Below are 21,314 nucleotides of genomic sequence, written 5' to 3'. Positions count from 1 at the left end.
AAGATCTTCCCAGAGCCACCCATCCTAGCCTTCAAACAAGCACTGAACCTCGCCAACCTCATCACCAGAAGCAAACTTCCTCAAGCCCAGAACACACCAAAAGGATCCAGACCATGCCAGGACAAGAAATGCAAAACCTGCCAACACATCTCCACCACCCCCACTATTACTACACCCCACAACAGAGCCATCAGCATCCCAGGATCTTACAGCTACACCTCCAGAAATGTAATATACCTCATCCAATGCACCAAATATCCTGATGGAAGATATGTAGGAGAGACCAGACAACAACTGCGCACCAGAATCCATCAAAGACAGAAACACTCAATTACCGGTGGGGGCACATTTCTCACAGGAGGGCCACTCTCTCTCCAATCTCTCAGTCCTGATCCTCAAGGGAAACTTACACAACACTTCCCAGAGACGAGCCTATGAGCTCTATTTCATCAACCTCCTGGATACCAGGGATCACGGACTAAACATAGACATTGGATTTTTGATACATTACAGTCTGCCTGGCAACTGACTCCCCAGCCCAGCCCCTGGCTTGCTTACTTTTCATTCTATCCAGGAAGAGCATGCAGCAACTGCTGCAGCGTCCTTAGCCTGACGAAGGGTTTTTGAACCTGAAAGCTTGCTTAATAACTATTCTCCAACCATTTGGGTTGGTCTAATAAAAGATATCAAATTCACCCAAGGAACCTTGCCTGCCTATGTCCTTAGACCAACACGGCTACAACCCAAACCCCCTTAATATATATACATGTAGTGTCATCCTCCCCCCACCCTCCCAACACAGAACAGCCAGACATATATGGCCACAACCAAAAGACTAGTAATTGATGTGAGCCTCATTAGTTTACCATGGCCAGATAGCTGGCATACGGAAAAGTACTGTGGGAAGCAGCACGTCATACAGGGTCCTCTTCCACAGCTAGGGCTGTTTTTCCCCCTCACATTTTTAACCATTCCCATGTGGACAATCACCCTTGTGTCTTTGCTTTTGTTGCTCAGAAGACTCCCCTTGGACCTCCAGCAAGAGTACATACAATAAGCTAGATAAAGTCCCTGTGATATTCACACTGATGTTTCCGCCATAGAAACACTGAAACTGACTACTGCAAGAGAGGTTAGTTAAAAAAAAAAAGAACATCAGAAAGGTAAACCCAGTAATGGGGAAAAAATAAGGTGAAATGGAAGGACAAGTGTGTATCTAATGCAGGGATCCCTGACCCACAACCTCTGAGGTCTTCTGCCATTGTTGTCACTCATAGGTTGACAGTGATTACATGCTTCCTTTCTCAGAGCAGCTTAGTTCCTTGCTCAGTCTTGCTGTCTGCCCAGCAAAGGTTGGAGACTGCTAGCTATTTACTAGCTTCCCTAGGCATAGGTGTTTGAGTGCTAAAACAGTGTACTTCTCTGATGAGGCAAGCATCTCGTAGTGCTCTTCTACAGCTTCCTTTGAGTGGCTATGGAGTTTTTACAAGCTAACAAGTAATCTTATGGGCAGGCCAGTCTCACTATAATAATGATTTTACAGTACCTTTACTTCTGGATTATTATTTATGGAATATAAAAAAGTTGCCCACCCCTAAGAGCTTGCACTTCAGCCTTTACTTTGCAAACTGATATACAAGAGCATGGGTAACCCCAACCAATTCCCTGTGGGAGCACATTTCTCACAAGCTATTCTCCAATCTCTCAGTTCTAATCCTCAAAGGGAATTTACAAAACACCTTTCACAGACGAGCCTATGAACTTCACTTTACCAACCTACAAAAAATCATGAGCTAAATATAGACATTGGATTCATGATGACACATTATAACCTGCTTAATATCTCTAGTATGTACTTGCTACATTCATTCCTCTTCCCCCCTCACCAGTCTCTCACCCATTGACTACCTCAATTTACATTTTCACCGACTGGCTCTCACACGCATACCAATCTCTGGCTTCTTTATTATTCCATCCCGGAAGAGCACAGACCAACTGCAGATGCTTCCTCTGTCTTACCAAGGATACAATTGGAAAAATTATTTTTTGCAAGCTTTCAAGTACAATTATTTGAGTTGGTCTAATCAAAGATATCGGATTTACCCAAAGAACCTTGACTGCCTGTGTCCTTAGACCAACACGGCTACCCCTGAACCCAGTTAACTCCAAGCAGTGAAATAGCATAAGGTAGGGCCACCCAAAAAACACCAGACTTGTTCTGAAACCACAAGATTTTATTTTGGGTTAATTTATTGGACTTAATGATTTCTGAGCTTCTAAACACATTTGACTTACATTTTCAGGCTCTTTTCTGTAACAGTGAAGGCCAGTAAATTAGTCGTTTGGGTTTTTAATTAAAAAAAGGCTCCTGACAAAACAGCAATATGATGATCGTAACATGCAAACAACAGAGCATCCCTCCACTCCCAAAATGAAGCCACCTGTGAGGTGAAACATGGCAAGATGCTGTTCTACAGGGTGCCCCACTGGGCATGGATAGGAGCAAAGGGCACAGGCACCCCTTCATCTTTTGTTTCATAGTTTCATAGTTGGTAGGGTCGGAAGGTACCTGAGGAGATCATCTAGTTCGACCCCCTGCCGTGACAGGAAAGAGCGCTGGGATCAAACGACCCCCGCCAGTTGTTTGTCCAGCCTCCTTTTAAAGACCCCCAGGCTAGGAGCCAGCACCACTTCTTTTCTAAGTTGGTTCCAGGTCCTAGCCGCCCTGACAGTGAAATAGCGCTTCCTAATGTCTAGCCTGAAACTACCCTCTGCTAGCTTGTGTCCGTTGTTTCTTGTAACTCCCGGGATTGCTGGGGGGAACAGGGACTCTCCCAATGCCTGATGGTCCACTGCATTTGTGCAGGACCTGAAGGCAGGCCTGGCCAAGGGTTGCCAACTACGCATCTGATCCGGGAGGTTTCATCACATGGCAACGGGATGTTAATTGGGTGTGTAGACTTTAGGTCAGGACGACAAATGCACATTGCTATTACATTTGAAAAACCCCACTGGACTACTGTATACATCAGATTCAACGTCTGATATTGATTGTAATGAATGCCCTACCATTTATCTCTCGGGTGACTCTCAGCAGTCTGCTAGAGATTTATGTCCAATTCCTGGACACGCAAGGGCAATAACCGGGCCTTGGCCCCCTAGCGTGGCCCGGCAGGCTATCCAGCTGGAGACTGCCGCAGCCGTGCACCACGGGCGTAAGCACCAGCTGTGAGCCTGTAACGCGGCCGCTGCCCCGGGCCAGGAGGCGAGCAGGCCACGAGCAAGTCCTGCCCCGCCCCGGAGCGCAGACACCCCGACCAGACCCGGCTGCAGCCAGGGAAAGGGGCGGGGCGGGGCGGGGCGGGCCGGGGCGGGAGGGCTGTAGCTGCTTCCAGTCACAGCCCAGCCCCGGGATCAGCCCCACCCCCACCGCCCGCTTCGCTCTACCTCATTGGCTCTCCCCTACCGCGCTACCCATTGGCTGAGGGGAGCCGTCACTCCAAGCGGCCGCAGCCGCCGGGATTGGCGAACGGGCGAGTGGCGTCACGCGCAGCGGGGCGCCGATTGGCCGCGGGTGTCGCGTCGCTAGCGACCCGCCTGGCGGTGGATGTCGCAGCCGCTTTTCCCTGTTGTCGTTTGAAATTCGGTCCAACATGGCGGCGCCCGGGAGTGTGGCCGAGGCGACGGCGGCGCCCGCGGGTGCGAGGCGGGAGGAGGAGCCGGAGCCAGAGCCGGAGCCAGAGCCGGGCGCGACCGGGCCCAGCGGGGACGCGGGGGGCGACAGCGAGGAGGAGGAGGACGTGTTCGAGGTGGAGAAGATCCTGGATGTCAAGACAGAGGGCGTGAGTGCGGCGGGGACGGGGCTGCCCTCCCTTCCCGTCCCCGGGCGCCGGCGGGAGGCTGCCTTGGGCCCGGCGGAGAAGCGGCGAGAGGGAGCCCCGCGCTCCCGGTGTCCCCGCGGCTGCAGCCGCTCCGCCCCGCCCCGCCCCACCCCGCCCGGGCCGCAGGCTCCTCCCCTGCGCCGCGGTGCAGCCCCGTGGCCGTGCCCCCTGCCCCACTCAGGGGGCCCTCGGGTACGGCCGCGGGCTGCGCCCCTCTATGGCCCTGACCAATTCCCCTGCCGCAGTTTCTCAGCATTTGTCACCCACGGGCTTGGGAGCCCGGCTCTGCCGCTAGGAAACGGCCAAGTCGGCGGGGCTCAGAGCTGCAGGCCGAGCCGGCAGGGCTTTGGGTCCTGGAGCTGTGCTTGAGGGTTGTCCCAGCTGCAACAGCACAGGCCGGACGCGATGGCAGTGTCTGAAGTCTTTCCAAGCGCTGTAACGTTGGAAGAGTGAGAGGTTCTGCAGCCTGGGATACAAGGTCTTTATTCTCCCCCGAGTCGTTTTGGGCGAGGTTGAGGCACTAGGTCAGTCTGCAGGCCAGATCAGACCTACAGGCGAGACACAAGCATCAAATTGAGCACGCCAGTGTGGGCAGTTCATGCATCGCTTGCCCTGACCACCCCTAAGTGCTGCACGTGGGTGGGGCCGGCAGAGGCCATACTCTGTAGGAGGTGTCAGCACTAGGCCAGCCTCGCATGCTAGCTCTGGTGCATGGGTACAATCTGGACCTGCTTCGGACCCAGCATGTGGAGCCAACTTGGCAGGGTGCCACATGCAGCATGTGCCCTTAGATGATGCTTGTAAGAGATACCAAAATTACTTGTGTTACCTCTAATTTTATATAAAATAATAGAATTACAGAGAAGTAGGGCTGGAAGGGACCTCCAGAGGTCATTTAGTGGCCCCCCCTTGCCTAAGGTAGGATCATCCCTATACAAACCATCCTACACAAATCCATAATCTGAACTCATTTTTCATAAGACTACTGTCAATTTGAACACAAGACATAACACCTTAATCTGCCACAGGTAAAACAGGGGAACCACAACAGCTGATTATTACATTATTATAGTGTAGACACCCCCTGCCCTCCCATTTTCCATACATTAAATACATACTGTTCTAGATAAGTGTTTTATACTACTCCAAAACTAATACTAAAGAGCGTATAGATTGTATTGACTAGGGATTTTTGCAGTTCAATGTTAATGTGCCCTTTCATCTGGGCATTATAATTCTTTAATAACATAACACTTCCTTTTCTTAGAGACTGTTATTTTGTATTTGTGCCACCGCTAGCACAACGGGGTCCTTGTTCATGACTCGGATTCCTAGGAGCCACAATAGTCATACTGGTAGTTGTAATAAATTATTTTGTGAGTGGTCTTTAACTGAGATGAGGAATATAATATCTGCTTCTCCTTTGTGACCAAAGACTGCGTAGTAAGTGGTTATCAGAAACTTAAATAGCCGACCTCTATACAAACTGAATTGCATAATTTAACCAGTTCAGTTATTTTCATAAATTTTTAAAAATCTTTTCCTTATTCATTAGGTGCTGTTTGTCATATGTTTACAAGGCTAAATAATATTCTCATTTACTTTGATTTAATATGATTTGCATTGATTTAATATGTCATACACTCTCAAATTTCATTAGATGTACTCTGGATTTTCATTGTTGTAACTAAAAAAAGCTTGGTTTGAATAAAGCATCTTTAGTTCTTTAAACAATTCACTCATGCAAAAATATTAAATAGTTCACAAGAATCTATAGGGAAGCAGAGTCCTAAAATAAAAGGTAGAGTATGGTTGTGAATTAAACTGATATAGGAGAGAGTGTCTAGAAATAAATAATTAGTGTTTATCATGACAATATTAACAGCAAAGTTGTATTTGAGGCCTTCTGTTTAAATATACTTCAAAATTTGTAGAAAAATTACAGAGTGAAGTGGCAACATTTGCAAATTAGACCTTTATATTAAAGTAGTAGAGGTTAAGTGATGATGCAGGTCATTTGAAGGTCTTCTGAAATTTCTGCTCTTAAAATTGTTCCTGCTCCTGAGGAAAAAATCCACTCTTGTTTCTGTAGAGTCTTTTCCATTTATTGAATTTATGCCTTGTCTTAGATAAGCTGACACGGAATATTTGGAAATAATGAACAGATTTTTGACATTACGTTCCATTTTCTTGAGTAAACTGGAGAAACACATTTGAGTCTGTATGGAATTCTGTAAGTTAGATGTACAACTGATTGGATATTTTGCTCAGAGTAGCAATCAGCACCTTGATGTGAAACTGGCAGGAGAAGTATTGGGTGTGGTTCCCCGTATATCTGTCCTGGGTCTGGTCAATTTTGGGTACTAGTCAGTATTTTCACTGATGATTTGGAGGATGGAACTGAGTGTGTGCTCATTAAACTTGATGATGGTATCAAGCTGAGCAAGGAATCAGCTTGGATTAAGAAAGATCTTCATAAATTGGAAAAAATATCTGAAATAGGTCTGATGCAATTCAGTAACAATGAGTATTAAGTACTGCAGCGAGGACAAAACAATAAAATACACAAAGGCTAAGTAGGGGCCATCTGTCTAGGCTGTAGAAAAGGACCTGGGGGCCATTGTAGATCATAAACTGAATATAAGTCAACATATTGTTTTGCAAAATATTAGCAAGCTATTAACAGTTGTGTGCAAGTCATAGGAAGCGATTCTACAAGTCTTATTCAGCTCTGGTGAGGTATCACTTGGAGCGTTGTGTCCAGTTTTGGACAAATTTGAGACGGCTCAGAGGAGAGCAACAAAAATGTTTAGAGGTCTAGAAAACAGGACCTGAGGAAATATTGGAAGAATCCAGATTATTTAATTTAGAGAAGAGAAGACTGTTTGTGTTGGTGATGGTGGGTATAAGTCTTCAAGTACCAAAAGGATGTTTATAAAGGCAATGGTGATAAATTATTTTCATTGTCCATGGGGGTGAGAGGTGGGACAAGAAATAATGGGTTTAAATTGCTACAAAGGAGATTTAGTTTGGATAGCAGGCAGAACTTTCTAACTATAAGGATAATTAAGCATCAGAACAAATTATGTAGAGAGGCTGTAAGGTTTCTGTTTGTGGAAATGTTAATGTTCAGGTTAAATTATGTTTATCAGGGTCGATCCTGCCTTGATCTGTGGCATGGGCAGCTTCTGTATGTGGCACACAGCAGATCAAGGAGGGTACAGGCAGCACAGCAACAGATAGAGCAGGAAGAAAAAAGCAGAACATCAGATTGGGCAGGTTATGGTGATCAGTTTGGCACTTGAGGAAGGTATAGGTTTAATTTATAGCACACCTGGCACCCATTGGATGTTATGTTATTTCAAGGTCCTTTCCAGTGTGTTTTTTTTTTTTTTATTCTGTGGTACTGCAAGAATACCATTTGACATTGGTTTATTCATATCTGATGTGCTTTGATCCCAAGTTCTACATGTATACATTTCTCTTAGGCATTTGACCATGGTTATCTGATTTTAAAAAATACTACACAGAATTTATTGTACGTATGGAAACTAGTTATTCTTCAAGTAAGTGTGAATGGAATGGAATGGAGCACATTGTAGTAGGATTCTACAGGGATCCATTCTTAATTGAATGTCAGCATTTTAATTGGAGATCTGATAGAAATAAAACTTTGCTGGCATAACTCACAGGGATGAAAATTGATGAAGTGTTAATTATTAATGGGGCAGGCCATTTCTGCTGAGCTGCATGGTTTACTTGCTAGCATGACCAAAATTTGTGGTAATATAGCCAAGTGCAAGATCAAAAAATTAGTAGGCTACATTTTAACTAACTGAACAGTACTTGGAGGTCTTGATCCAAATACTGGACCCATGAAATAGTTGTTCATGAAATGTCAATGTGTTTTCGTAATTAAGAAAACTAATGGGGATCTTTAGAAGTATAGGCAAGGGAATTATCAGTGTATTTGTAAGGGTGGTATTACTTTTGAATATGTCATTAGGGAGACCTGCTGAAATACTGAAGTTTGGTGTTTGCACTGTAAAGGATGCTAACAAGTAGAAGAAGGCTTTTTGAAGAACTAAACAAAAAATTGGGATTTCAAAAACAGTCTAATAGAGACCTAGGAAGCTCAGTTTATTTAGTTTGTGCAGGAAAAGGTTAAGAAGCAACTTGATCGTGGTCTCAGAGTATCAATGTGAGGAAGAGATTTCTGATAGTGACACTTGAATTAAACAAGATGGGGTGCAGTGGTTGAAAGGTGAGCCTAGACAAATTCAAAACAGTCAGAAAACACAAACATTGAGGGTAAATATTAAAACAACCAACAGAGAGAAGTACAGTATTGGGTGCTCTGCCACTTGAAGCCTTAAATCAAGATTGAATAAAATTGGAGTGCATTGGGGTAGATGAATTTCAATTTTCTTGTTTTAAATACAAGAGAAATTGGCATTTGTTGTAAATACGATACAAGCTATATGCTTATCAGTTTTGTATTTGAAAGTTTTGTATTATTGTAAAAGAGGACCTGGACTAGCACTTTCAGCATGTTGAGCTTAATATTTTACAGAAAAATCTTTAAAAGATGACATTCTACTTAACCTGGGAAGTTAAGAGGTAAGTTTAAAGCACTGCATTTAGTAATCTAGTGCAAGAAAGTAAAGAAATGATATAAGTGAGGTAAAAAATATAATTAACTTGAATTTCTGGTTAAGTGAATATGTACCGTTTGTGAGATACAGAAGGAATTCTTGTCACTTGTTCTATAGACTTCATTTTTTGTGGAATAATCAGTAGGCATCACCCATGAAGGTATTTTTTTGACTTGGCAAGCCACCTTATTCATATTTGGTAGATGAAATCTGTATAGTTTATCAGAGAAAGAGCAAAAATCATTATAGGAAAAATGACTTGAATATATGTTTGGGGAACCTACAGTTTAAAAAACAAAACAACAAGTCTTTTGCCTCTTGTACTGAACACAAGAGAGTTATGAAATCTGTACTTTTTCAGATGGAGAAAGTTTGCAAGAATGATTGTAGCAAGACATGAGTCATGTGTATTTATTAGACTTAACACTGCCATCATATAAAATGACATTCAGCTATATAGTTATGCCTTCAGGTGCAAAGGAGCAAGAAGATAATATAAAGAATCCCTTAAATTCTCCACTGTTTTATAAAGAGTGTTGTTTTTTTCCCCACTTACAGGGTAAAATTCTGTACAAAGTACGGTGGAAGGGATATACCTCAGATGATGATACATGGGAGCCAGAGGTGCATCTAGAAGACTGTAAAGAAGTGCTGCTTGAATTCAGGAAAAAAATTGTGGATAAGCCTAAACCTGTTAAGAAGGACATACAGGTATGTCTGCTCTTCCTCCGTATTCCACTAAAGTCATCCTTGTTTTCTAGATCTCATTTTCTGATCTAAAAATGTTCTGTAAATTGTGTGCCAGCCCTAGAATATAATAAAAACTTCCTTGCAGTGGAAGAACTATGTTTGTTTGGGGTTTACTATTGTTAGCTTGGGTAAATTTAAATTACTTTTTAAATTGTGAAGAATGCCATGGGCATCCTATTATATCTAAATTATTACTGGTTCTTCTTGGTTAACTAGTATTGCACTTACATTCTGGTTTGTATTTTCATATTGTTTCTTTCTCTGTTGTTTGATTAATTGAAAACATTTCTAGCACTTTAGCTTTTGATATATATTTATTGTATCTGAACCATGTTCAACTGTGTGTTAAAGTCTCCTATGCCTTTTTTTCCTGATGACCTAGATATCCTTCCACTGTAAGACAGGTGGGCAAAATATGGCCCACAAGCTGGATCTGGGCTGCCAAGGGATTTTACCCAGCCTGCAGTGGGTTCCTCAGTCCCACCCGGCCCAGGAGCAGGGTGGGGAGAGGCAGCCCAGGCTGTAACATGTGCAGCCAATCCTGCCACACCCAGGCCCACAGTGAGACTGGGGCAGGGTTGAAACCAGACGGTGTCCTGGTGGTGGCGGCTCCTTTCGGCTGCTGCTGCTAGTGTGGTCACCACCACCAGACCTGGCATCCTGGCCTGTCTGCTCGCATCCTGCAATGGGTGCCAGTTTCAAGGGCAGAGGTGTGTACAAAGCAAATTGTAGCTCTGCCCCAAGCCCTGGCCTCATGCCATAAGGTCCTGGCCCTGCCCACCCATCCTGCTCCCAGGTCAGCTCCCTGCCTGCCTATGGCCCCATCTTATCTTCCCAACTGAGCAGGCCCTGCCTGTGGGGTCTCAGGCCGGTCTCCATGGAGACCCTGGAGCTGGGACCAGGATTGTCAGGTGGTGTCAGTGCAGAGCCAGGCCTGGGACAGAGCCACTTAGGGAGTTTGGGTGAGCTGTTGCAAGGGAGGGGGGTTCTTACCTGGCCTGCAACAGCTCACCCAAATTCCCTAAGTGGCCCTCCAGCCCAACTAATTAGTACTCACCCCTGCTGTAAGACCTCTTAAATGAAAACATTCATTTTGTACACTTCTAAATCCTCATTGAGAGGGTAACTGGATTTGTGAAATTCTGTGAATTGTTGAAGCTATCTTCTGAAAGCTAGAATTTTGGGTAGGAACTTTTTCTGGTCAACAATAATAGTGTTCATGCTATAGCAGTGGAAAATAATAAGCACAAAATGTGAAGTCTGATGTCAGTCTTACCACAATTTTTTTTTAGACTAAAATTTGGGGAAGATGGAGTAGAAGAGGAGTGAGGAGAGCACTGTAGTGAATCTCTTCCATTTAAAGCACTGTTCTTTTACTGATTTATTAAAAAAACCCAAAAACTAAACCCTGTTGCTGCTGTTTGCCTGAGATGGCTTTTATGTGTTGGGAAAGGGATTAATTCAGCTCATCCAGATTGATACCAGTTTCTTTGCAAAGCCTAGCTAGGACTATGTAAACATTACAGGGCCAGTCTGCTTAATCAGCAGTAAGCAGGCAATTAATATTTCTCATACCACCTTTTCCACTGTGGGTCCTTTCCTCACTAAATTCCTTTTTTTTTTGGTTTTAAAGTACTTTGTTTTTGCTGCTGAGGTTTGTTTGGTTGGTTGTTTCAGCACTTTTCCCATATGTGCCCCTACTTCATGTGAAGTAACAATAATAGGGGATGAGCACATGGCTCTTGTAGGGTTTTTACAGAGTCTTTCCCTCTCCTCTGGAGGAACAGTAAATAATCTTCACAATATGAAGTCAGTTACTATTGCGGAGGCTCCAAATTAGGTTTTTGCTTTATTTTGGTGCCTATTATAGCCATGCAGACATACCCTGTCTCTGAAGTATTTTTTCTCTCTGTGCCTGTTGTTTTTACTTCCAGTGGTGGCGTAAATTGATTTGGATAAGTGAGTTTGAGTATGAACCACTGCTACATATTTCAGATGTTGAAAAAGTGTTGAAAAATCAGGCTAGTTCAAATACAGGCTAGTGTAAGACCGTATGTTATTGATGGGGCTAAATACCTACACTATTTTGGGTAGTAAAGGTTTCTTCATTTTTTTTCTCACTTTTTATTTTTTTTTGTTTATAGAAGCTGTCTCTAAACGATGACTTATTTGAGGCAGAATCTGACAGTGACTGGCAAAGTGAAACAAAAGAGGATGCATCACCTAAGAAAAAAAAGAAAAAATCAAAAGATGGAGAGGATAGAAGCCCAGATGATCAGAAAAAGAAAAAGTCAAAGTCTGCAAAAGTCAAAGACAAACCCAGAATAGAACGTGAAAATTCATCTGACAGTTTGGTTTTAGATTCAAAGCCAAAGAAAAGGACTTCAGAGACTAGGGAAGATTCAAAAGATTCTAAGAAGCAAAAGAAAGAAGATTCTAAAGAATTCAAGAAAAAGAAGGGAGAAAGTAAAGATTCAAAGGCAAAATTTAAAGAGGATTCTAAAGAAAGTAAAAAGCTACGTAAAGAAAAACATGGTGACCTTCAGTTTGATTCTGAGTCAAGTGCTCTAGATGATTCATTTTTTCCAGCAGGTGATAATGAAAATTCAGATTTATGTTCTGAAAGTAAAGAGGAGAAACAAAAGGTAAAAAGTGGAAAAGAGAAATCAGAGCAAGAAATGGTTCAGAAGGACTCCTTTGCTGATAGGCAGCCAGATGGGTCGGCCAGTACTGAGGAGGATAGTATTGAACTTAAGGTTAAGAGAAAGAAGAAAAAACTTAAAAAACATGAAGATTACAAAGAGGAAAGTAGAAAAGTAGAAATGAAGGACACCCCTTTAGAGAAGAAAAGCATACACAAAAAACAAAAAGTTCAAGAAAAAGTCAAAGCTTCTACAGAAGTAGATAAAGTGTCACCTACTCCTGCTCCAGTGCAGAGAGCTTCAAAATTAAGTACTGATGAGAGAGGGCGCAGGTCTACTGATTCAACTGGAGAGGTAAGCAGTGTTAATAAACTGAAAAACAGTTTAAATCAGACTGAGAAAAATACAAATTGGAGAGATAATGAGGAGGATAAGATGAGAGACAGGCTGACTGCACTGTCTGTAGGTGTGACTCTGGAAAAGTTTTCCCCAGATTCTGAACATAATAAAGGAAGGAGTATGGTAGGAGAGAAGTTTGCCTCTAAATGTGATCTAAATACAGAGGACATATGAAAGTAAAGAGGCACCTTCTACAAGCAAATCTAAACTTGTATTTCAAAACTTAGCTTGATATATAAATTTAACTTGTCTCCTTTATTTAGTGTTCATCAGGGTATGAATTTCTCCACTTTTGTTATTTTCAGTTCAGCAAGGTGGTGGGTAAATTTAACTTTAAGAACTTTTATGTTGCCTGTTTTAGGTACTTATTGTCTACTTCCATACTTACCTTTAATTTGACACCGTTCTTATTTCTATGGTAAGACATTCAGCCTTCTGCTGATTGGACAATCAACAGTATGAAGTGTTTTTACATGGGATGGCTAATGTGCAGCCCCTCCCAAAGGCCAAGCCAGTGGTTCTCTGCTTTTTTAATTTGAGACCTCTCAATAGGCTTGAGGTACCCTTAGGAAAATTGTAGCTCTTCATTTCCTTCATTTTTTCACTACAGAAAAATAATAGAGCAGTTTTTCTGAGAAAAACTCAGAAAGACAACATGTTTGAATGCTTTTGACACAATTCCTCTTTGAAAACTCTGGGTTCATCTTGTGAATGATGTTTGCACCCAACAATTCTAACTTTGCATGGCACCCCACATCATCTTTGAAAGGATCTCGGGGCACCCTGGTTGAAAATTACTGGGCATAGAATACCACTGCTGTAATTTATGTGTATTGGCATCTAACTAGGAATTAAAATCCTAATATCACTTGTAAACTGGAGACTCCCAGATAGATGTTCAGTGGTTTTGCCTTGCTAGAGTTTTTCTATAATTTTTGAAGTGTAGAAAATACAGAATAAAATCTTAAAAGTGAGCATTTAATATATTCATAAACTTCAGATACAGGCTAATCTAAAAACATTTCTGCATCAGTCCATTCTCCTTTGCTTTAAAATATTATTATGTTTAGGGGTGCACTGATAAAGATTTTATTGGCTGATACCGATAGCTGATTATTAACCAGCCAGGAGTGGGACAGAGACATGGGCAGCGAGGGGGGGAAGGGGAGGTGGCTCCCTGTCACTGTGCACACCCCTGGGGGAAGCATGGCAGGGCATGTTTCTTCACCTCCCCACTGGATTTGTGTATGGGCCAGAGCGGAGTGCCCCAAGCAGGGGTAGTGCTAGGGGTCGGGCTTGGGGAGTTATAGCCACCCCAGAATTCCCTACAGGGCACCCCCCACCTGCCCCATGCAGCTGAACCTGCACTGAGCACCCCGGCTCAGCCCCCCTGGGAAGAGGCTGGCACGGTGTAGGTAAAAGCTCTGTTAAGCATAAACATGGTTAATCTATAGACCTGTGGACAGAGCAGAGTCCTTTTTAAGTGTTTTAAATCCTTAGTGTAGAGCAGTTCTTTGACCTGAGTAGTTAGCCAAAATTCAGGGTCGTCCAGGTTATTTTCATTGGGAAAGGAAGTTGTAATTGAGTCAGGTAGTAACAGGGATTTTTTCTTGTAGCTCCAAGTCGCACTAAACTCACTATTGACTCCACAACTCAGTGCAATTTCAGGCCGTTTTAAGTTTCCTTGCAACATCTCTCAGCCCCTCTAATTTTTCTGCTTGTTTCTCTCTGACATGCAAACAGAACTGTTTTCAGTGTAGTTAGTTCCTTAGCTCCCTGTTTCCTCTATAGTTACCAGCAAAACCTCCTGAGTCATGCAGTTCAGCTTCTGTTCAAGACTGCCATATGCCAGCATTCATGGTGTTGCTGGATGAGGGGTGCAGAGCTGGTCTGCAGGCTGGATCAGGGCCACAGGCTGGCCCCAAGTGTCAAAGCCAGCATGTTCCCTAGACTGGCCCTGCATGCCATATATAGTGTGTGCACCAGCTCCAGTCCTGTGCTCTGCGTGCAGTACATGCTGGCTCTATCCCTGCATGCCGTATGCAGCATGTGTTGGTTGACTTCTTTGCTCGCTTCAGCGCATGGAGCCGGTCTGAAGGCCTCACCCATCCCAGCCCCAGTTGCAATGCACAGGGCTGGTCCAGCATAAACCCCACATGCAGCATGCACCCTGGGCTGGCTCTGCATGCAGCATAACTGTCCCAGACCAGTGCACATATGGTGCATGCCAGATTGGCTCAGCATGCAGGGCTGGTCCAAGACCTACAAGCAGCGCTGTGGGTGGTGCTGGGAGGCGGGCTATGGAGTGGGCTTCAGCCACCCCAGAATTTGTCATAGACCCTGCTCCCAGTGCTGCCACCACCCACCCTGCCCCTGCCTGCTTCAAACACAGCCCCAGCCCAGCCCCCACTGGGAAGAGACGAGTGCAGTCTCTAGCCTGCCCTGGGCAGTCTGCCCTCACCTCATGTACAGGTCCAAGGGGCACTTCCTGCCTGCCCCCCTCTCCCAATGCCTCCCACCAGGGATGTGCACAGCAGTGGGAGCTGGGCCACCCCGCCCCCGGAGTTGCTTGTAGCTCTGCCCTGTGCCCCACCCTGCCCGGGGTGGGCACCACCTGCCCCAGCCCTACTCCCTCCCTCACTGTGAGGGCCTCGCTCTGCATGCCCAATGCCCCTTCCTCCCCACAGATTTAGTGGCCAGATGCTGCTCTCTAAGCTGCTGGGCTGCATTCCTGGCCACCTGCATGCTGTGGCTGCATGTATGCAAGCAGTATAATCGGTGACACTAGCCAATTGTCCATCAAGAATGATGGGAGGGGGGGCTGCAGCTGGGGACAGAGGCCTGCATCTGGCCCCACCCTCCCCCACCTTCGGGGCCAGGCCCGCTCCCCCTCTTTTACCCCCCCAGTCGCTTGAGAGCTGGAGCCAAGCCATGCCCCCCATTCTGTCTGCTGGCCCCGCCCTGCCATCTGCTTCGTTTCTGCCACCTGCAGGGTTGGGGAGGCCAGGGCCAGTGGCACTGGCCTTGCTTGCGGGGGGAGCACTGCTGGCCCATCTGCTCTGTTGCCACCGCCGGGAAGGTGGGGAAGCCAGAGGACCAGGGCCAGGCTCGCTCCCCAGACCCTCACCCCCCGCTGCTTCAGGGCTGGGGCTGCTCCCGCCACCCCCACCCAGGAGGCTGGCAGGGACAGAGCCTAGCGTCTGGCCCTGCCCCCCCTCGTCCAGCCTTGCCCCCCCAGTTCGGGCCTGAACCCCGCCCCCGTAGTTTGGGTTTGGGGCTGCTCCCTCTGTCCCCCCCTCGCCATGGCGGCCTCAACCCCATTCGTCCCCCCTCTTGCACTGCTGCCTCTGCCTCCTCCACCAATTTTCCTTTTATCAGTGCTGATCTGATATGGATCGATATATCAGTACACCTTTATTTAATAACACTCCAAATGTAAGCCTTGTTTAACACTTTCAGGAAATAATTTTTAATTTAAGGTGTATTCAGCCAAAAATGAGGTTGGCAGACAGAACTTTTTTACATTAATTTCTAAATAAAAAATCTTTTCTGACCAGTTACTATTCCTTCGTGCGCCCCCCCCCAGCAAGTGTTGCAAATGTAAACCAGGAAGCATAATTGAACCTCAGACAATAAATGTTATCTAATCTAAGTTAGTATATAAAGTTTTCAGCAGTAGTTAAAGAGAAGACTTGTCAGCAGTCGTGGCTTAATTTATTGAAGCCAAAGTTAGAAATCAGTAAAAATAAATAAATAAAATAAATACATAAAAATTGCTACTAGTATCAAGCAAAAATTTTAAAAGCAATGTGGTGTTCTCCAAGTTGAAGGTTAAAGTTTTTGGATAGTGAATTATAGTCGCTTACCAAAAAAAATGTTTGGAATAAGTTTTCATTGCATACTAGCATGCATGCAGCATAACCATTTTATTTTTATTTTTGTTACTCTTTACGTAGGTAGAATTGAGGAAAGTTTTGTCCTTACTTGTCATGATTGGTCTAAATTGTATCATAAGCTTTTTGTGGCAGGGGCTGTTTCTTATTATAAAGAACCTATCCAACTTAGGGCATTGTGAAAATAGAAGGCCAGGGCCTCATTTTTAAATTAAAAATGCTTTCTAGCCTCCTTTATTGTGAAGTCATAGCATTACAATTCATTGTGCTGTCGCCGTTTCCCAGTTCTGTTCTGTGCAACTTTGAGTAATACTAATACTGGTGTCTTACTGTGTGAACAGGCATTCATTAGAAATTGGACTGTAGGTACTACGGACATTTCATATAACTGTGGTCCTCTCAGTTGGTGATAACTTACTGTCGGTTTGGTCTTGGTTTTGAATCTGTAAATGGGACTGAATGACTGTATCTCATTACTGATCTCTTGGTCTGTGCACTCTGTCTTCTACCTCGGACTGTTTTTTCTTAGTGATTGCTATAGCAGAAGAAATGCGGAACACTATACTTGGATGTGGGCTGGTGAAAATGCCTTTCATTTTTTACCTATAGTACTTATCTTTTGTCTTCAATACCAGGAAAAGGAAGCAAAGAAAAGTGAAACAAAAGAGAAACCCCAGAAAAGATATGATTCTGAAAAGGAAGAAAAAGGCAGAAAAGAACACAAGGGACTGAAAAGTAAGTGAAAAACACTGGATCATATCAGAGGAAGTAAAAAAAACCAAACCAAAACAAAAACTTTAGATCTTTCTTTTCATTTAACTAGGGCAGAATATAGTTCCATTATATTATAATGCACATCAGAAATTTAGTTGGTGCTAAATTTGCCTTATAGTTCATTCTGGTAGCCCTTCAAAAAGGAAAAGATAATTTACAAATTTTATTTAGCAGTCTTGATCTTTTATAATTTCAGAATCCTTCTATTTTATAATGTGAGTCTTAGAACACCAAATAATTCTCTTCTCCACTATGACTTGCCTGTGCAGATTCTTGTCCCCTCCCCCATGATGGTGTCACTGTGCTCTCATATCATTGTTACAGCAGCAAACTTTGTGCTCATATCCATTTTTAACACTTAATATTTCAGGAGCTGTTGTAATGATACAGTGAATATATGCTTTGAATGTTAAGAGAATATTCACTTGCTTCTGAAATATTTTTGGTCCATTTCAGTCCTGTCAGCTCTCAAGAGGCTGAACTGTCTCCACAGTTGTAGCCAAGATTGGCTGTTGCAGCCCTGAGAATAAATTAATTGAAGGCAAATAAGCTGCATTTCACAAAGACAAAAAGGCCTGGAAGTAATTTTTTTGCTTGGTATAGTGATAGATTTTCTTTTTAAGCAGTATTATAGGGCAACAATGTTATTGCCTCTGTTTAGCTTAGTCAATTGTAAAACAGATGTATACATTTTACTAATGTTTTTATAACTAAGGGAGCCTGCCATAACTTCTACTTCCAACAGGGTCCAGGAGATCCTTTCTTCAAAAGGAGTAGCATATTTACTCAAATCCAAGACCAACCCTCTCCTCCTCTGCCTCCCCCCCAACATGGAAGCCCCTCATCTTCGATTTGAGTGCAAAGTGGGGTGGCAGGCAACTGCTGTAGCTCTGGCTGTGGCCTTAGCCCTGACCTGGGGTCAGAGCTGCTAATTAGATTCTATATTTGGAAAATTATAACCAATCTATAAATTTCCCCTGTATAGAATTGAATTGTGTATGGGGGTGGGTTGTCTTAAATTCAGTCGTCTTGGATTTGGGGGAATGCAGTATGGTTCTGTTCAGATCTTGAAGTTAGGAACATTAGGAATCTTTGTGTTCATTTCCAACCCAGATCAAACATATTGTAAAATATTCATGTCTGCTTTCATAAATGAGCAATTTATGAAGCGAATGTTGGGATACATTGAATATAGAGCACTCATTTTCAAACTGCCTTTTTGTGTCACTTCTGCTGCTGCAGAACCCCTACCTCCCCAATCCTGAAGACTGATGCGGAGCCAGGCAACCTGCTCTCACACATGCCTCTCAGACTGCTCTGCCATTATCCCCGATCTCTTTGTGGAACCCCTTGCAACTTATTATGGAACGCCAGGGTCCCAACAGTTTGAAGGGCACTGCCCTAGAGTATATGTTGATGCTTACTTCACCTTTGTCACTGTTTACAACAGGAACAGCAAATCATTGAAGTTATTCAGTTGTTAACTTTCTTTGTGCGATTGTGCATGTTTATTTCACTCTAGATGTGTGCAATATACCAGACAAGAGCTTCCTGCTGTAGTGTGTGTTATAGCAGTTTGCGTCCCATGTGTCATTCTGCTGCATTCGAGGTTGTAAAGGCCTAAGCTGCACCAGCCCCTTTCAGTTCCTTCTGACCACCCTTGGCTGAGTTGTGGAGCTCTAATGTGCTCTTAATTTTTTTTTTCTGATGAGCAACTTTGTTTTAACTATTCTGTCATGAGAGAGAACGTATTGCTTTAAAAAAAATCCTGAAGGAATCTTTGTTGCTCAGGGCTTGAGGCACTTGGCACTGCCTCTAGAATACAGAAGTGCCTGTGCTTCGAGTATTGTATTTTCCTGCCGTTACTTGTACACTTAGTTCTATACCCTTTCTTACTGCTTATTGTGTCTCAGTGCTCACTTCCAAGAAACCTCCAAGTACTGTGTCCAACATGAGATTGGTATCCATGTCAGCAATGCCTTTGGTACTGAGGCATCTTGCTTCTGCCTCACCCGTGCTAATGGGTTATACTTTATCCTTTCATTTGGCTTTCAGCAAACATACTGCAATTAGAGCAGTCACTAGGCAGGGGCCTAGGGGCTACAATTTAACCCCTCATGGCTGATAGTTAGCCCTGTTCTAATGGTTAATTTTGCCAACAGTGGATTTATTCAGCCTTTGGTCCACTATATTCCCCCAGATTGTTTTCTACAATACCAGTTATTCCCTGCTTTTTATTTTATATTTACATCAGAATGCAACAAGGGCTTAGACTTGTATATGTTAATTGGACATGAACAGTTTTCACTAAATCTGTTTTTTGTGTTTGCATGTGTGACCTTATATCATATCTGGCTCCAGGGCTTCTTTCTTGATAACCTATAAATTCAGTGTAAATTTATCTATGCTCAGCCAGTCACCAGAACCATCTCACACGACAGTCTTTCCAGCAGCTCATATATGTAATTTTCATAACGTTTCAACTAAATTTTAGGTCTAAAGGACATCAAAAGTGCATTTGATTTATTTAATATGACTTCAGAAGAAAAAAATGAGTATTCTGAGAATAACCGCAAAAGAGAAGAGTCTACTCTGGACTATAAGTTCATGGACGAGTTCAAATCAAAAGAAAATAGACTATACAAGGAAAGGAGGAGCATAAGAGATGAAACGGATACCTGGACTTATATCGCTTCAGAAGGTGATCGGGAAGTACTGGATGTATGTCAAATGGAAGAGAACTCTGGTAAGTGTTGAAAACAAATCTAATTATAATTGGTAGGGGTGCACCAATAAAGGTTTTCTTGGTTGATACCGATAGCTGATTTATTAATGGGCCATATTGGCTGATACCGATCTGATAACCGATTTACAGGAATGCAGCTGGGCAGTTTGGAGAGCAGCACCCTACAGGTAAGTCTGGAGGGGAAGGGATGTGTTGTGGGGGCAGCAGATTGAGGCCTCCATGGTGAGGGAGGGGGTGGGTCTGGGGTTGAGGGCGCTGCCCAGCCAGGGTGGTAAAAGGGACCTGGGGCAGAGCGAGATGGAACCGCAGGTGGCTCGTTTAGGGGATCAGCATCCCGGTGCTTAAAAATGACAGTGGGGGCGTTTGAACTAAAGCTCGTCAAATGAGCTTTAGTTCAAGTGCTGCTGCCACCATTTTTAAGTGCAGGGACGCTTTTAACCAAAGCCAAGCAGGGTGAGGGCAGATGTGGACTACCCTCTGGGGGCTCGGGGCTTTCTGCTCTGCTGCCTTTGCCCTGGAGGCTCCACATTGGCTATGTGTCCCCTGTCTGCCTGGCAACAGTGGGGGTGGTGAATTGTGCCTTCTGCTGCTGGGTGAGCAGGGGGACACGTGGGCGATGCCGGGCCCCTGGGGCAAAGGCAGCTTAGTGGAGAGCCCCAAGCCCACAGTGGGCAGCTTGGATCTGCTCTGCACACACATCTGGAGGGGCACATGGCCCCCCATGCCTCACCTGGGGGGGTGCATACAGCAGTGGAGAGCTGCCCCAACCTGTGCCCCCCAGATGAACCGCCTGCAGCTTCGCTTTGCTCCGTGCCCTGGCCCTGGGGTCCTGTTCATTGGCTGGGCAGTGCCCCTTGTCTCACTCCCTCCCTCACAGTGGGGGCTTTGATTTGCCCCCTTCCCTTCCACAGACTTACCTGCAGGGTGCTGCTCTCCATGCTGCCCAGATATGTGCATATGTGCTGCTGTGCGCATGCATGTGGCATCTGGGGGCCCCAGCCAGAAGGAATATTATATTTATCGGTGACATTATCAGCTACACCGGCCAAAAAAAGCCAATAGTCGATAATGTTAATTTTCCTTTTATCAGTGTCAATACAATATGACACCAATATATTGGTGCACCTCTAATAATAGGGCCCTCAAATGAGTCTTTTTCTTCCCTGTATTTGTCTTGTATTGCTCCTGCTCTTCCCTGGCTGATGGCTAGAATGATGTCCCTCTAAAACTTGTTATTCTTCAGAAGAGAAAACAGGTCTAGAAAAATGAGGCTTCTGAATGAGGATTATCTTTCTCTACTTATGCCCAGTATTCAAGTCTTGTCACTTCCTTGATCAAGCTTCTGAATTTCTAGGGTCCTGAACTGCCCTGAATGGGGAATGAAACATCTTCATCTTAGACCAGTGCTTCTCCTTCAAAGACAAGAGCCTTTCAGGGCTACTGCAACACAGGCACTGCCACCTTGCCTCAGCCAGGTAAAAAGTGCTCCATGTGCTTCATGCACAGACAGACCAGGAAGGGCTACAGCATGTGTGCATGATCCTGCCTGCACTGGTAGGTGTAAATCAGGCAAG

At 44.3% G+C, this 21,314-nt stretch overlaps 1 protein-coding gene across 1 annotated transcript in view; it reads left to right on the top strand.

Annotated features, from left to right (window-relative positions):
- Positions 1-3,522: 3,522 nt before the first annotated feature.
- MPHOSPH8 (M-phase phosphoprotein 8) overlaps positions 3,523-21,314 on the top strand; it is a 34,802-nt gene continuing 17,010 nt past the window's right edge. The window contains exons 1-5 of the mRNA XM_006274083.4: positions 3,523-3,842; positions 9,095-9,247; positions 11,431-12,282; positions 16,856-16,955; positions 19,489-19,740. Coding sequence (XP_006274145.1) covers positions 3,654-3,842; positions 9,095-9,247; positions 11,431-12,282; positions 16,856-16,955; positions 19,489-19,740 — 1,546 coding nt within the window. The 5' untranslated portion in view covers positions 3,523-3,653. The remainder of the gene's footprint in view (positions 3,843-9,094; positions 9,248-11,430; positions 12,283-16,855; positions 16,956-19,488; positions 19,741-21,314) is intronic.

Source organism: Alligator mississippiensis, chromosome 1, assembly GCF_030867095.1.
Source record: "Alligator mississippiensis isolate rAllMis1 chromosome 1, rAllMis1, whole genome shotgun sequence".
Classification (NCBI taxonomy): Eukaryota; Metazoa; Chordata; order Crocodylia; family Alligatoridae; genus Alligator; species Alligator mississippiensis.
Note: the sequence above shows the minus strand (reverse complement) of the source record. Positions and strands in the feature narration are given on the sequence as shown.